Source organism: Pipistrellus hanaki (genome assembly GCF_964339955.1).
Source record: "Pipistrellus hanaki genome assembly, chromosome: 11".
NCBI classification, from domain to species: Eukaryota; Metazoa; Chordata; class Mammalia; order Chiroptera; family Vespertilionidae; genus Pipistrellus; species Pipistrellus hanaki.
This window is the reverse complement of record NC_140513.1, coordinates 28,368,823-28,385,403: the sequence shown is the minus strand read 5'-3', so window position 1 is coordinate 28,385,403 and position 16,581 is coordinate 28,368,823. Positions and strand designations below refer to the sequence as shown.

General features: G+C 45.6%; 1 protein-coding gene across 1 annotated transcript; it reads right to left on the bottom strand.

Annotated features, from left to right (window-relative positions):
* Nucleotides 1–1,647: 1,647 nt before the first annotated feature.
* Nucleotides 1,648–4,252, bottom strand: GAS1 (growth arrest specific 1). Its single transcript, XM_084898686.1, has one exon. It carries the CDS (start codon nt 4,114–4,116, stop codon nt 3,031–3,033), a length of 1,086 nt encoding a protein of 361 aa, XP_084754812.1. The 5' UTR covers nt 4,117–4,252; the 3' UTR covers nt 1,648–3,030.
* Nucleotides 4,253–16,581: the final 12,329 nt, after the last annotated feature.

Genomic DNA, 16,581 nt, shown 5'->3' with positions numbered 1-16,581 from the left:
CCTCGTGTCTTCTCTCCCCCAGCGCTGGCCGTGTTGATTTATTCCAGGCAGATGCTTTTGACAGGACCCTGTAAAATCAAGTCGTGAGTTTATTGTAGCAGTTAATTATCAGGCCTTTTCTAGTGCTAATGCCTTTTACTTCTTACTGGGGGGAACTGGGCCCTTTCCTGGGACAAAGACTTAACTTTTTTTTTTTTAGTCAAGAATGTGTTAAAATAACATGAAACGGAGATGATTTAAATATAGTTAGGAACAAACGCAGGAGTGTTGCTAACGTGACATTTTTGTAAAGAAAGCTGATTTCATTTACAAGCCTTTTGGCATACCCTTTGTTCATTCCCCAAAGAAACAAAGCTCTGGGCTTTGTTTTAACAATATGTTTACTCAACCATTCAGGTGACAGGGGTTCCAGCCACACACCATTCCTAGGCGTCTCTGGCACTACAACTACCACAGACTCTCGGATGCCACTCATTTATGCATCTCTTGATTTTTTTAGACCCAACAAGAAGCACCCAGAAGCCCTCCATAAAAGCTGGGGAAAGAGCCACTTAGAGGAAAAAGAAACCTGGAAAGTAGGGGGTGGGAGTGGGTGGGAGGAAGTGGGGAGGGGGCGGGGCCTTGTTAATTACTTCAGGCAGCGGAGAAATCTGGTTATGTTTTCTCAGCACATGTTAATATCATAGAAAGAGACACGAGATCTTGCTAATCTGTGGACCCCTCAGACAAAGTTTATTTGTGGTGACTTTTTAAACTCCTGACTTGCCTCCCAATCACCGCGTTTAAAATGAAAAGCTTTAAATAAACACCAGGAATAGAAGATAAATAAACTCTTTTTTTTTTTCCCCCTCGCAAGTGCCTAGCTTGGCGAGGTTCAGAGTCAAATCCCCAGAGGACAGAGCGCTCTCTTTTGTGTTAATGTTTAAAAGATTTTCCAATGCCGGAGTTTATTCCTACTGCAAACATTTCTATTTACAAGGTCAAGTGTATCAGCACTCGACACAGCTTAAGAGTGTAATTATTTATCTAAGGGCGTTTGAGTGTAGATCAGTAGCTCTGGCAGCGGCCCAGCCTTCAGCCCACTGCTAAACAACTCCTCACAACAATATCGCAAGTCCTGGTAATTGTTCCTCTCCCCAGCATGTTTACTTTCGCTCGCCTGAGTGTTTTGTAACAAAATTTTGTGCGTTTTCACCCAGAGTGTGAAAATGACTTTGAAGTGCTGAGTCTCGCAGGTTTCCTAAGACCTATTGGTAACAGATGTTATTGGCATGTTTGATGTTAAGGGGCATGCCTAGTAGTTAGGGAGGACACTCCTGGAGGGGGGGCTAGGGGGAGACCAGTGGAAATGGGGGAGGAAAAGGGGAGGTGAGGGTGGCTACCCCCAAATTATGCAGGAGATAGGATTTTGTGAATTCCCCTCCACAAACATAGGAACCAGCGGAGGCCAGTCAATTATATCTTTTTAGCTGCCTCATTTACAGATGGCTAATTGTTCATTAAATTAAAGGCAGAAATAATAGGCCTCATTTCTCGTCTTGTGCTGCGTTTTAATTTCAGTTGATGGTTGATGGATTCCCAGTGGCCCCTCCACACCCATTATTGGGTTAAAACCGCAATGTAACTCTGGAAAGCAACTACACCATATTCATTATTTAAAACTCTTTACTGTTTACACATTTTAATAAAACAAATAACCAAAAAAAGGGGGGGGGAGAAATACACAAAAACATAGTTACTTAAAACATAAGAATTTTTTTTAAAAAAACGATGTCTATAAAAATACAATGTTTAAGGCAGTTTGGAAATGCATTTATACATTTCTACAATGTCCATAAATTCTCTTGAAAATAAGAATGTTAACTTCAAATCTCTAAAATACACTGTACATTTTAAGACTGACTGTCCTAGGTTAAGAGCACACTTCACAATGGACTGTGGGTTTAGATCCCTGATGGCTTCTATACATTTCAGGGAGAACAGGTGTGATATGAATGCAGATTTAAAGTTTTTAATTTCTTTTTTAAAAATAAATTATTTCTGAAGCATACAATTTATAAAAATTCTATATACAAGGTACAGCAACTGGTAACAAACCCCAGTTTTAATACACTTTATATAAAAGTACCAGGGTTTAGCACCCTGATAAAAGCAGAAGCAATATATGTTCTCTGCATATTTGTACATACAACTCCTTGATGTAAAGAACAACAACAACAACAACAAAGACAACACAACAGACATCATAAAGAGGCTTTCATAGATGGCAGTGCAGAGCTCATGTCACACAAACTTGCATTGTTTCCATATCACTAGCAGCTCTTTAGATCAGCACTTGTTGACCCTTAATTATAAGAAATGTGCTAGAGAGAGCAGAGTGGTGTAAATGAAATCAAGGTCAAGGGCTCCAAGTTACCCCCCAAAACTAACTCAGGAATATTAACCCCTTCCCACCTCCCGCCCCAAAACCGAGAATTCAGGGCGCTGGCACCAAAAGTAAAGGAATCAAACAGGTAAGTGGGACTTCTCTGATGACGGAAGATTGCCATGTCCTCACGGGCCACAATCAAAGTCAATACCGGCCCTTCCTCCCCACCCCTCCACACAGGAAAAATGCTCATGAACAAGACAGCCTCTTTGCAAATAGAAATCCCCCTGCTCCAAGCCCAGTCCCTTGAAACTATTAAGGCCCCATTGGTCAGCACCTCTTTGGAGTCCAGGACTGTGGTTCTGCACCCCACTACCCTCCATTAGCCCCCCACCCCCCACCCCGTTCCATGCCAGGTGTCCAGAACTCTAGCTGCATTGGGAGTTTCTGGAGCCTGGAATGAGGGGAGAAAGGGAAGATGTCCAAGAAGTCATGCTCGGGAGAGGAGATGGGGCAAGTGCCAACCGTTATGGCGGGGAGACCGGCTAGGAAAAACGTTTTGGCAATGATCCCCAACCAACCATCCCTTCTGTCCCCAAGCTACAGGTGCCCTGCCTGGCGCAGGCTCTCCCCGCAGCCGATGGCGGGGGCGGGCACGAGGGCTAAAACAGCAACTGGAGGAGCAGCAGCAGCAAGATGGAAGCCAACGGGGTCCAGGCGCCTCGGGGCGCCAGGCGACCACCGCCGCTGCCGCTCCTGCGCCCGGGCCCGTAGGGCAGCTCCCCGCCGCCGCCCGCCGCAGCAGCGCCGCCCCCCGGGCGCGCGGGGTGCGGGAGGCCGCCGCCGTCATCGTCGTCCAGCGGCTGCTCGGCGCCCGCGCCCCCGGGGCGCTGCTCGTCGTCGTACTCCTCGTCGTAGTAATCCAGGCCGCCGTCCGAGCCGCTGCTGCCGGGGCCGGTGCCCAGCTCGGCGCCGAAGCACAGGCGGGCCATGTTCTCCTTGATGGACTCGCAGATGGGCCGCTCCAGGCCGTCGCACACGCAGTCGTTGAGCAGCGCCGCCTTGGGCACGGCCAGCATGTCCTCGATGACGCCGCGGCACTCCTCGGTGCAGCGCAGCCCGTTGAAGAGCTTGCCGCAGTGGGTCAGGTAGCGGCCGAGCGCCTGGTGGCAGCGGCTGTCGCGGTCGCAGCGCCGCCGGGCTTCGGTGCAGCCCATGACCCCGCCCGCGCCGGGGCCCCCCGCGCCGCCCGCGCCGCCGCCGCCGGTGCCGGTGCTGGTCCGGGGCAGGCACGGCTCGATGGCGCGCTTGGTGGACTTGCAGTTCTCGTCCTGCGCGCAGTCACAGTCCTCCAGCGCGGGCCCGCGGCGCGTGTGGTTGAGCTGAATGAGGGCCGAGATGCAATGGCTCGGGCAGCGCCAGCGCGAGGAGAAGGAAGCCGCCGCCGAGGCCGGGAAGGCGGCGGCACCGGCGGCTCCCGGCGCATCGTCCCCGCCGCGCTGCGCCAGCACCGGCGCGCACGCCTCGGCGTACTGGCTGTAGGCGTAGCTGCACTCCGGCTCGCCCTGGCACTGCAGCAGCGCCTGCCAGCAGATGAGGCGGCGGCCGTGCGCCAGCCCCGAACCCCGCGGCGCCGAGCCCAGCAGCTGCAGCAGCGCCATCAGGCACAGCCAGGCGCCCGGCACGGTGCCCCCGCGGGTCCGGCCGCCGCCGCCGCCGCCGCCGCCGCCCAGCAGTCCGGCCACCATCGCGGGCAGCAGCGGCGGCCGCCGGGCGAGGAGGAGGAGGGGGAAGGAGACGACGACGAGGAGGCGCGGGGAGCCGCGGCGGCGGACGCGGAGCCGGGGAAAAAGTTTGTCCCAGTCCTGCCAACTTCTGGCATGAGTGTTTTCATAAATCCATGCGCGCCGCCGGGCTGCTGCTCTGCTGCTCTGCTGCTCGCAGGTCGGTCTCCGTTCCTAGAGAAGCACGGCCGGGAATAGCTCCCTCCGGTCGGTCCCCGGCGGTGGCGGGAGGCGCTCACTGCCGCCCCGGTGGGCTGCGGGCCGCGGGGCCGCGGCGGGGCTGCAGGACCGCGGAGCGCCGCGGGTGCATTTCGCTACGCGCCTGCAGATCCGTGGTGCGCCCGCTTCTCTCCTTCCTCCGGGCTCAGCTCCTTCCTCCGGGCTCAGCTCCGTCCTCCGGGATCAGCTCCTTCCTCCGGGCTCAGCTCCGCGCCGCCGCCGCCGCGGGCTCTCTCATCGCGCCGAGTCCGTGCACGGCGCCCCGGCCGCCCGCGTCCCCTCCCCCTCCGCCCGAGGCGACCCCCGGCCTCGGCCGAGCTCCCGGGAGCCCTTTCCGGGAGAAAAAGAAAGTCTGCACGGGCGGAGAGCGCCTCCCGGGCTTCCAACTCTGCGGCGGCGGCGGCTTCTCGGGGGACGAGGAGCCCGGGGAGCGGATGCGCTGAGCCCCGGCGGCAGCGGAGACTCGCTCGCAGCGAGGCTTTAAATACAAAAGCGGGCCGGGAGCCCCCGCGTGGAGCCGAGGCGCCCCCTCATTATGCATGCATGGAAAAGCAAACAAACAAAAACATTAGCAACGCTCCTCCGGCTCGCCCGGCCCGGCCCCGCGCGCGCTCCGAGCCTGCCCGCTTTCTCCTTTCTCCGCTCTTCTTTCGCCCTTTGCTCAGCCCCCTTTCCCGGCTTTTCGAGATGCTATTGGTCCCGCCTGTTGTTGTTGAAACTTTTTTTTTTCTTTCCCTCTCGGAGCCGCTAGAGTGGGGTTGCGGAGTGGGGGAGGGCGGGGAGGGCGGTGGGCAGCTCACATTCAGGCTTTCAGGGCTTGAAAGGAAGGGCTTAGGGAGCCTGACAGAGGCCCGGAGCTCCTCCTCCTCTTAAGGAGGCTCGGAGACGGAGCCCCAGCTTGCGCTCCGAACCAGCCATCAGGGCTTAGGGGCAGCTGTTTGCAGCCGGCCACGGGCCTTTTGGTTTGTTCTTTTTAAAACTTTATTTTGGGGTAGGGGGGCGATTGCATTTATTCTTCCTGAACCCCATCTGTGCCTTGGACCGGCTTCAGAATTCGGCTCTTTGGGTCCTGATCATCCCAGGCGGGACATCAGAATTTATTGTGGGACTTTGAGACTTAGACATTAAACACACACACACACACATAAGAAAGAGGCGCACGCTTTAGTTAGAGGGATGCTGATGAGATAGTTACAGCCCACTTCCCCCTCTTCCCAGCACGCGGTCCAGGTTTGCCGATAGGGTAGGTATGGCCCTGGAGCCAGGCATCCTTGTTCATTGCAAGACAAATCCAATGCACCTGGTTAATATTTTAGAACTACTATACGTTACTAACACGATTGTGATGAGAAAAATAATGGCATTGCACATCTTCAGGGATGCTCAGCAGTACCTTCTGGGCTGCAGTCGCCGCATAAAGGAAGGGGGTGAGCTGGTACATTCCCCAAGGGTTAATAATCCAGTGTATATTCCAACCCCTCGTTCTGCTTTAAGGGAAGCTGCCCTGCGCGGGGCTTGGCGAACCACCTTAACGGCGGCGCAACGCAGCCTTCGGCCACCAGAGGCAGCGGGCGTCTGCGGCCTGTCAAAAACTGGCGCTTTTTTCCTCCCCTCTCCGTGGAAAGACTATCAACTCCATCTGTCACAGAAATTCAGGCTAAAGCTCCTCTGCAGAAGCAGAGGGAGCTGGTCTCCAGCGCGCGCAGAGTCCGGCTGCCCGCCTCTCCCCGGGCGAGCGAATCTGAAATGGCAAAAGCGAGAACGGGGCTGCCAAAGACCTATCCGGCTGCCAGTTATCCCTGCCTTCTCCTGTGCCCGCAGAGGCTGCCCGAGTTGTCCTGTGCCTTCTGCTGTGCCCGCAGAGGCTGCTGCATCCCGCAGCCCAAGCGCCCAGATCTGCCTTAGGAGGTTGCACCTCTGCAGATCTCAAAAGAACCAGAGATAAAGCAGATCGTTTTGAGCTGACTTGAGTCAAAGGAAAAACACAATATCAATCTATTTTAAAAAGAAAGAAAAAAGACTACAGTTCTGTGTGTAAACAACCATTTTTCCGGGTCTGGAGTGTTGTGTTGTTCGGAGTTGTAATTTCAGTCTGGGGAGGATGGCTTGGAAAAGTCCCACTCTTCTGTAACTTGGGTCCTTCATAGGTAAGTTTCAAGGCGAGACTAGACCCATGGAAAAGTGTTTTCAGTCTCAGTGCTCTGTGATGTTAGGCTCACAAGAAGAAGGTCAAAACTCAGCTGTATCACGATCACGCTAGCTGGTTGGGTTCAGTGTCTAAAGCATTGGCCTGTGGACTCAAGGGTTCTGGGTTTGGTTTCCAACAAAGGCACATGCCTGGGTTGTGGGCTCCGTCCCCAGTAGGGGGCGTGCAAGAGGCAGCCAATCAATGATTCCTTCTCATCACTGGTGTTTCTATCTCCCCCTTCCTCTCTGAAATCAATAAAAATACATTTTTTTAAAAAAAAATTCTTCTGTTTCTTTAAGTTAATGTGGGTCTCACACCTTAGTGAACATGAGAGGTGCCTGGTGGCCTAGTTAAAACCCACCTGGAGTTCCTTGTGCAGCAAGACTGATGGGGTCAGAGAATCTGCTTTTCTAATAAGTTTGAAGTGGATGCTACCGCTCTAGAGAGCCACGTGTTTGTTTGTTTTTCTTGTTGTTGTGTATAAAATTTGCCCCATTCTGTCCTTAACACAGCTCTCAGTGGGATTTAAGGGACTCCGGAGAGATTTGTGTGCTTCAGGGACACCTAAGTACCCCAGTCCCACTACATTTCAGACTTGCAAGGCTATCTATCAGGTATCTGATATTGGCCTGAGAAGGAGGCTGTGAAGAGATGGGAGAATGAATGAGCCCCTTTCTCGTTGAGTCCCAGAAGCCATGAGTCCCATCGTGCTTCACATCCAGGTTTGCATCGATAGCCACCAAGACACCCAGACACTAATCCCCATATTACTCTGTAAATCTCTTAAACTGACTTAATTCCCACCATGAGCACCCTGCCCCCACATCCACTTCCCCTGGAGTTCTCAGAAAGATGTCGCATATCTTCACCCCACTGTCTGAGCTCGATCTTCACATTCTTGCTCTAACTAAAACCCACGGCAAACTACAGAATGGGAGAAAATACTTGTAAACCACATATCTGATAAGGGGTTAATGTCCACAATATATAGGAAATTCATACAACTCAAGAGCAAATCAAACAAACAAACAAACAAACAAACAAAACAATCTGATTGAGAAATAGACAGAGAACTTGAATAGACATTTTTCCAAAGAAGGAATACAATGGCCAACAAATAACAGGAAAAGGTTCTCAACATCATGAATCATCAGGGAAATGACAATCAAAACCACAATGAAGTTATCACCTTAGGGCTGTTAGAATGACTAACATTAAAAAAGAAGGAAAGAAAGAAATACTGGCGAGAATGTGGAGAAAAGGGGACTATGGTGCACTGATGGTGGGAATGTAAATTGGAAGTTACTGGAAAACAGTTTGGTGGTTCCTCAACAATTAACATAGAACTACCATAGGATCTAGCAATTCCACTTCTGGGTAAGTATCAAAAAGAAAGAAACCACTATCTTGAAGAAATATCTGCACTCTTGTGTTCATTGTAGCATTATTCACAATATGCAAAATATGGAATCAACATAACGGTTCATTTATGGACAAAGAATAAATAAAATGTGATAGATAGACAGACAGACAGACAGACAGACAGACAGACAATGGAGTATTATTCAGCCGTAAAAAGGAGGAAATCTCGCCAGTTGTGTTAACATGGGTAGCCCTCGAGTAAGACAGATGGATAATTTCTAAGGAAAGAAGACCTCCCACAATTGTGGGAGCTGGGGCAGCAGGTAGAGGAGCCACGGGGAGAGCTTTCTAGAAGAAGGGAGGTGAAAATGCAAAGGTCAGGCTCCAATGAGGGTGTGCAAGATTGACACCACAAGTCCCATCCGGTTTGGCTCAGTGGATAGAGCATGGGCCTGTGGACTGAAGGGTCCTGGCTTCAATTCTGGTCAAGGGCACATGCCTGGGTTGCGGGCTCAATCCCCAGTAGGGGGCATGCAGGAGGCAGCCAATCAATGATGAAAAGCAGTCTGTTGCTTCTGTGTTCTGATACACTGTATCCATGTTTAGTTGTTTGTTTAATGAGCTTTGCAAATGTAACACCCCAAAAGCACTTCTGATTTCCTACTCCCCAAACCTGTTTGATCCCCGGTGTTTCTGTGGGAGGTAGTCTCCAACCGTTTCCTCCCTTACTTTGTATCCATACCACTCAGATCAAGAGGCAGAGTCTAACTCCTTTTCCCTTAAATGTTGGACAGGTCTTAGTGACTTTGACCTGTAGGCTATATAATAAAAGCCTACTATACTAAGTGCGCTGGGCCTCTAGTAGAATATAATGATAGTAACTGGCACCCTGTGGCTTCCAGGCTAAGTCACAAGAAGCCTTGCAGCTTCAACCTGGGCCTTGCAGCTTCAACCTGCTTGCTCTGGAGAAGCCAGTCACCGTGTAAGAAATCTGACAACATTGAGACTGCCAGGTTTTGAGGATGCCATGGAGAGAGAGAGAGAGAGAGAGAGAGAGAGAGAGAGAGAGAGAGAGAGAGAGAGAATATGCCAGGTTAGCTCCTAACTTTTACAGCCTTGTGATTAAACAAGGCACCAGATATGTGAGTGAAGCAGTCATCTTGGATGTCCAACCCAATGAAACCATCAGGTGACTACAGCTCCAACTGGCATCTGAGAGAAAGCCCAACTCAGAGTCAGGGTCAAACAGGGTGAGGTGAGTGAGGCACCTAGGTGTAAAGGTTAAGGAAATATTCTCATAATGGTATTGCAGGAACCTCAAGAGTAGGTGCCTTCTTAAATTCTGTATCTTAAACACTTCACTCACCTGACCCTAGCTCTGGTTTTGCCCCAGGCAATAACAGTACAGCTTTCTCCACTTAACTAAGAATCATGAGAAATAGCAAAGAATGTTGTTTTAAGCCACCAAGTTTTTATAAAACTAGAAAAGTACATACTCTTTTCATCATTTCGAAGTGCTTAGGTCAAATACTTTTCCCTTTTCTGTCACATCACATATCCAACTGATGGACAATTATAAGACAGTCAATAAAATATTAATTGAATGAATGAAAAATCAAAACTTATTGCTTGTCTTCCAATCAGCCAACTCAGACCTACCCCAAATAATTTACACTATGGAAAAGAGAACAGAGACCCTGAGAGGCTAAAGAATATGGACAAGTTCTGAAGTTTTAAAATGTAAAATGATATTCCCATGTTAATTTAATTATGATGAATGACTAAACCATAACCTTTGTCATATAGTAACTTTACAAAGTTTATGGTTTAATCAGTGGGAAAAGTGTGGTCTCTGAAAAAGATGATGCTGGCAAAGCTAACCATCCATTTAGAAGGAAATGTAAAAATAAATCCCAGATAAAAACTTAAATATAAAAAAAATCAAATAATAAAATCTATATATATTCTAGAATTTACAAATACCCTTATAACCAAGACTAAAAAAATCAGAAGATATGGAAGAAAAGCATATTTGACTATATAAAAAAAAATTAAGAAGTTATATATGGAAAAAATATATGGAAGGTTACATATGGAAAATATACCAGAGACAATGTTAATAGACACACAGATCTGGCAGATGACAGAATAGTGTATGACAGAAGACTAACTTTTCAGTAAGTAAAGAGCTCTTCTAAACTTATAAGAAAAAGGTAGTTTAAGAGAAAATGGGGGGAGGATGCACTTAGACAACACTCAGAAGTGTAAATTAAAATGTTAACAAATAAGTGAAAAGATGTTTACATGAACTAGTAGTCAGGTGAAAGGAAATGAGAAAACAAGGAGATGTCACTTTTGCACCCAGTAGACTGCCTAAAATATCAATGCTATGAATATTCTACAGTCCCGATAGAAATTATTACTCTTTTCCCCAAAAAAAGTTCTTGGCAAAGTCCTGGAACCATATTTGGTCTGGGTTGTGTGAGGATGCTCCCTGAAGGGTACCAAGGCTGTCATCAGAGGAAAAGTCTCCCCCCCCCCCCTGCCAACCAGGGATCCACCAGCCTGCACTGTGGGTCGGTGCTGGTCCATGCACTGTTCCTCAGTGGCCCATGAGAACATGGGAGTAAGCATTTGGATGCTTTTCTAGCAACCTGAAAGAGTAGTTGCATGTCTGTTGAATCCCATGAAAATTTGTGGCCTCTATTTTGTGGTATCATTTAATTTTTCTGGTAATCTACTTTTACTCTGTTTTACCAAAAAGTACCTATCTGTAATAGATAGAAACAGTGCCTGGCCTTCCACCACAAAGAGCTGGAGAAGCTCTGTGCTCTGTATTTCTAGTGGTTATTGTCTTTGATTTTAGAGGTAAGTAAGTTGTTGGTGCAAAAACGTAAGGGTTCTCCATGATGGGAAGATTACCGAAAATGTAATAAACAAACTGGTGATTTTTCAAAGAATGTCCTTAGTAACTCCAGGATGCAAAATGACAGCACAACCTCACTTTCATGGACACGCCCAGGAGCAGACGGAGCAGCTGTTCTCTGAGGAGCAGAAAACGTGCCCTACACCATTGCGTGGGAACTCAGAGATCAAGATCCTGGCAGGGTTTCAACATCTAATAACAAGAGGAAATCCCACAAAATCGGTAGGAGCTCCAATTCTCAGGAAATTTGACTTTCATACTCTGTGCAAAGGAGATATTAATGGAAAGGAGATTGAAAACCCAAACAGTCGAGTTCTGTAGAGACCATTTGAAGGACAACCTGCTTCAACCTCTTGGCTTGTAGTTAGGAGAACGGTTTTCTACAAAGAGTAATTTTTTTTTTTCCAAGATAGAGCCTTGTACTCACTTGGACATTACACCTTAAGTTACCTGGGGCCAAGTTTACAATGGTTATTGAAGAATGTTTCAAACCATGCCAGGCCTTGTTTCCCTATTAAAACAAGGAACTTTTTTTTTTTTTTTTTAAATAATTTTCTAAACTGGATAAACTGTTCTCTAAATAAAAATAACGTAATTTATAGGAGAAGTTATCAATTATCTTAAAAATCCTGTTAAAAAAAAATTTTTTTGTAAGATCTATATAAAGACTGTATGCTTCCAAAATGAAAAAGAAAAGCTGTCTATCAACAAGTTAGGATGTGTGTGTGGATAATGCTTCTCAAACAATTTGAGGAAAAGGTATTAGAATTGCTTACACCTTTATTGTTGAGAGTGTATAAATGTCAAAGTGTTTTGGAGGAAAAGTCTATGATCTTATCAACTGATAAAGATGAAAAGTTATCCAGTTCTTTTTAATGGAATGTGTATCCTAAGACATTTTTTTAAAAATTATATTTTATTGATTTTTTACAGAGAGGAGGAGAGAGGGAATAGAGAACCAGAAACGTCAATGAGAGAGAAACATCGACCAGCTGCCTCCTGCACACCCCCCACCCGGGATGTGACCGCAACCAAGGTACATGCCCTTGACCGGAATTGAATCTGGGACCTTTCAGTCCGCAGACCGACGCTCTACCACTGAACCAAACCAGTTTCGGCCTAAGACATTTTTAAAAAATATATATTTTATAGATTTTTTTACAGAGAGAAAGAGAAAGGGACAGAGAGTTAGAAACATCGATGAGAGAGAATCATCCCTCAGCTGCCTCTTGCACACCCCCCACTGGGGATGTGCCCCAACCAAGGTACATGCCCTTGACTGGAATAGCACCTGGGACTTTTCAGTCTGCAGACCAACTCTCTATCCATTGAGCCAAACCAGTTTCAGGGTATCCTAAGTCATTATCAAACACATCATTGTTCAAATTCCTCATACTTTTTAAATCAGCATTTACACTTACCTGCTCATTTTTCATTAAATTTGATTCAGCTGAAACCTACAGATATTTACTGAGTACCTGCTGTATGTGCCAGGAAGCTGAAGCTTTTTTATTTGTTTGTCTTCCAACTTTGTTTTCCTTTTTTGTTTTGTTTTGTTATTAATAGAATGCTGTTTTAAAAGGCACTATTAGGTTTTCAGAAAAGTTGAATGGAAAGCATAGAGTTTTCACATTTCATCTCTTGCTTCCCCCTACATAATGTCCCTTATTATTTACATCTTTTATTAGGGAGATACATTTGTTATAATTAATGAACCAATATTAGTAACTAAAGTCCATATTTACATCAGGGTTCACTCTTTGTGTTGTACATTCTGTGGGTTTTGAGAAATGTGTAATGTCATATATTTGTCATTAGTGTCATACAGAATAGTTTGACTGCTCTGAAAATCCCTTAGAAATATTATTTTAACCTAGAAGTGATGTTAAGTTGAATGTTTTCATTTCTGGCCTCATTACTTAATGTTTCCGTCATTCAGTATATTTTTTTGTCCATTAAAATAATAAAGTGAGGCCATACTTGCCATTTAGATCTAAAAGTTGTACACATCCCCCCAAATGATTAACCGTCTATATTGATATAATTACTCATATAGCCAGTTACCTATCTTAGAAACTTCCATGGAGCCTCTATTCCAGTGTTCTGATTAGGCCAGTTGTGCTATGTGGCCTTAGGTTTAGGCCTGTGCTTTGTGCAAGGGCACACTTTAATTACCAGAGCCCCTTTCACATATATTTTGTGCTTTCCAGTTAATTTCATTAAAATTTTAAAATTTATTTTTAAACAAGAAATACACATGTATACAGCTGACCTTTGAACAGGTGAGTTTGCACGGGGCAAGCCCACTTACATATGGCTTTTTTTTCTTCCAGTAAATAACAACTGTACTGTAAATGTATGTTCTCCACCTTATCATTTTCTTAATAACATTCTTCTCTAGCTTTATTGTAAGAATACAGTATGTAATAATGTAACATATAAGATATTTGTTAAGTGACTTTATGTTATTGGTAAGGCTTCTTGTCAACAGTAGGCTACTAGTAGTTAAATTTTCAGGAAGTCAGAATTATACATGGAACAACCCCTACCCTCCGTGTTGTTTCAGGGCCAATGGTAGTAGAAAATGCACACGCTTAAAAGAGTGCATGGCCAAAACTGGTTTGGCTCAGTGGATAGAGTGTCGGCCTGCGGACTAAAAGGACCCGGGTTTGATTCCAGTCAAGGGCATGTACCTTAGTTGCGGGCACATTCCCAGTAGGGGGTGTGCAAGAGGCAGCTGATTGATGATTCTCTCTCATCGCCGTTTCTAACTCTCTATTCCTCTCTCTTCCTCTCTGTAAAAAATCAATAAAATATTAAAAAAATAATAATAATAAAAATAAAAGAGTGCATAGTCTCCAGAAAGCCTCCTCTCCTGTGCATGCAGGAACCCACTTTCCACAACACACTGTTATTGATTTATTGCATGCATTCCCAGGTACAGATACCTATGTAGATAAAACAATGACCTTGGTTTTTTCACTAAACAATATATTTTTGGACACTGTTCCCTATGGCATCATAAAGTGCTGACAAATTACTTGCTTACCTTTTTGATGAGTGCATGCTATTCCATTCATATATTATTTAACCAGATGGATGTTTAAATTCCTCTCTTTCACTATTACAATTTTGGCAATGAATAACTTTGCACTTTGCCTTTAGGTAGGTACTGTAATACAGCTAGTGGATACACTTATAAGTGGAATTACTGAGTCAAAGAGAAGGTGCATTTTAAATTCTGATAGGTCAATTGTTCTGACTATCTACGAAAGGTCAAATATTCTCCATAAAAGTTGTGATTGTGTATGAAAATATTTGCTCCTCACAACATTACCAATACAACGCGTTATTAAACTTTTGGACCTCTGCCAATCTGATAGATGAGAATTAAATCCCATTGTAGCTTTAATTTTAATTTCTCTTGTGTGTGTGGAAAACATTATTATTTAAGTCTACAGAAAAATAATAAGGTATAGATCGAAGACATTTAAATTCAAGGAGGTTAAGTGATCCAACATCACCAACTAATAAGCGAGAACACCCAGAAAGTGGTCTTCCAAGCTCGTCTTCCTTGGCCCTCACGCACTTCTCTTCCATAGCACCCAGCTCAGTGCCAAGACAGCTGCTTAAATATTTGCCTTTCCTGACAGTTCCCCACACTTGATCAATAATTGTCAAAATAGTTGGAAAGAATGCCTTTTATTAAGGGAAATAAGACTACTTACCAGAATAGCAAAGTCAATGAATTCTGAAGAATCCTCCCCAAATCCTTTTAAAATAAGAACTACTTCCCCCAGCTCCCCCAGGAAGATTTTTAAAAAATCAAAAGTGAAATATATATATATATATATATATATATATATATATATATATATATATATATATATATATTTTCAAAGAGGAAGGGAGAGAGAGAGAAACATCATGATGAGAGAGAATCATTGATTGGCTGCCTCCTGCATGCCCCAAACTGGGGATTGAGCCCACAAACCCAGCATGTGCCCTTGATTGGAATTGAACCTGGAATTGAACCTTCAAGTCTGCAGGCTGACACTCTATCCACTGAGCCAAACAAGCTATCAAAACTTTTTTTTTTCTGAGTCACCATGAATGAGTGACATAAAATGGGCTTTTGTGGAGGTGAAAGTATCCTAGCTGAGACATTTTTGAGGAAGAAAACCTTACTCTTTGCTCACTGCTTTCCCACTCTGACAGTTTCCTCTCTGTATCTGACTTCAAACTTGGTCCTGTGGAAATCCTGAGAACCTGTGGTTTCTGAGCAGCAGTTGAAGACTTTGCTTTCATCCATGACTTACATACATGCACACATACATATGTCATTGGTATTGGTTGTGTGTGCCAGGTGGAGCCTTATCTCGGGACTGTGCAATCTCCTGACCCAGCTGTCCCGGCAGTTTCCTTTGGATAGAGGATTAATTGCCCTGACCAGCAATTGTCTGAAGTCAGCGGTGGGTTTTGGGTTACTAGAAGGACAGAGCAATCTGGAGAGGAGATGGTTTCTTAAGGTCCATGGGCAGAGCAGTTTGTGGTAGTTTGATAATTATTAAACAAATCAATGAAATGACTCAACGAAGCAACTGTCTGGAATAGAAGTTATGTAAATCCTGAATTATGAATCCTTCATTCAACAGATATGGAGCACCTACTGTGTATCAAGAACTGTTCTAGGTTTTGGAGGTCTAGCGATGAATAGCACAAGGGGAAATGCCTCCATCAAACCTCATCATTGTTAGAAGAGTGGGGCCCATTTCTGGAACACTACGGATGCCCTTAGGCTCAGCCTTATGCTACAAACAAAAGAAGTGAACAGAATTGCTTTTTTTTTTTTTTTTTTTTTGTTAATCCTCACCGGAGGATATTTTTCTATTGGTTTTTAGAGAGAGTGGAAGGGAGGGGAGAGCAAAACTTCGCATGGATTGGCTGGATCGAGCAGGTATGTATCCTTGACCCGAATCGAACCCAGGGCCCTTCAGTCTTCAGGCCGACACTCTTATCTCCTGAGCCAAACTGGCTAGGGCTTGGATTGCTTTCAAATATTGTGCACTTCTCCTAGGTCCCAGGAAGGAAAACCTCTAAAATTCACACATCTTTTAAAAGCATCTGGGGGAAATAGAAATGACAAGCGGGGGGGAAAGCATCCCTTTAAAAGCTTGGCCAGCTAACTTTTCTTCCACAGGCTTGTCAAAATTGCTCCAGAGAAAGAAAAAAGAGAAACAAGTGCACATATACATTTTTAAAGTAGCTAGCAACCAAGACAACACCAATTATTTAACCACAGCAAAGAAACCAGCAGCCAAACCACACTGATTATTTAACCACGTATCCAAGTGCTAAGCACAGCCATGGCCAGCCACGTTAATTTAATGTAAATATCCCACATAACCAGCCCCAGGAGGCACGAACTGCAGCAAGGACAGCTCCTCACCTTGCCTTGTCTTGGCTCCAGATGTCCCTGGAGCTGTGAAACTGGCTTCAGCCCAACTAATATTTTCCTTCCCCCACTCCTTTGGGTATTTTTGTTTCTCTAAAAACTCAAGCCGTTCTTATTTATCCCTTCCTTACTGATCTACTGGGTTCACATGCACGCACAGACTCAGGGACACATTTCATTTGGTAAATTCTGTTCTTTTCCTTCTCATTGCCACCTCTTCTTTTCTCTCTTTTTCATTTCAAGCATCTGTCTTTCTCCCCCTCCCCCCGCAACCTCAAT

Bases quoted from the DNA above. Each gene is read 5' to 3' on its own strand.
- GAS1 (XM_084898686.1), bottom strand. From the start codon at position 4,116: ATGGTGGCCGGACTGCTGGGCGGCGGCGGCGGCGGCGGCGGCGGCCGG.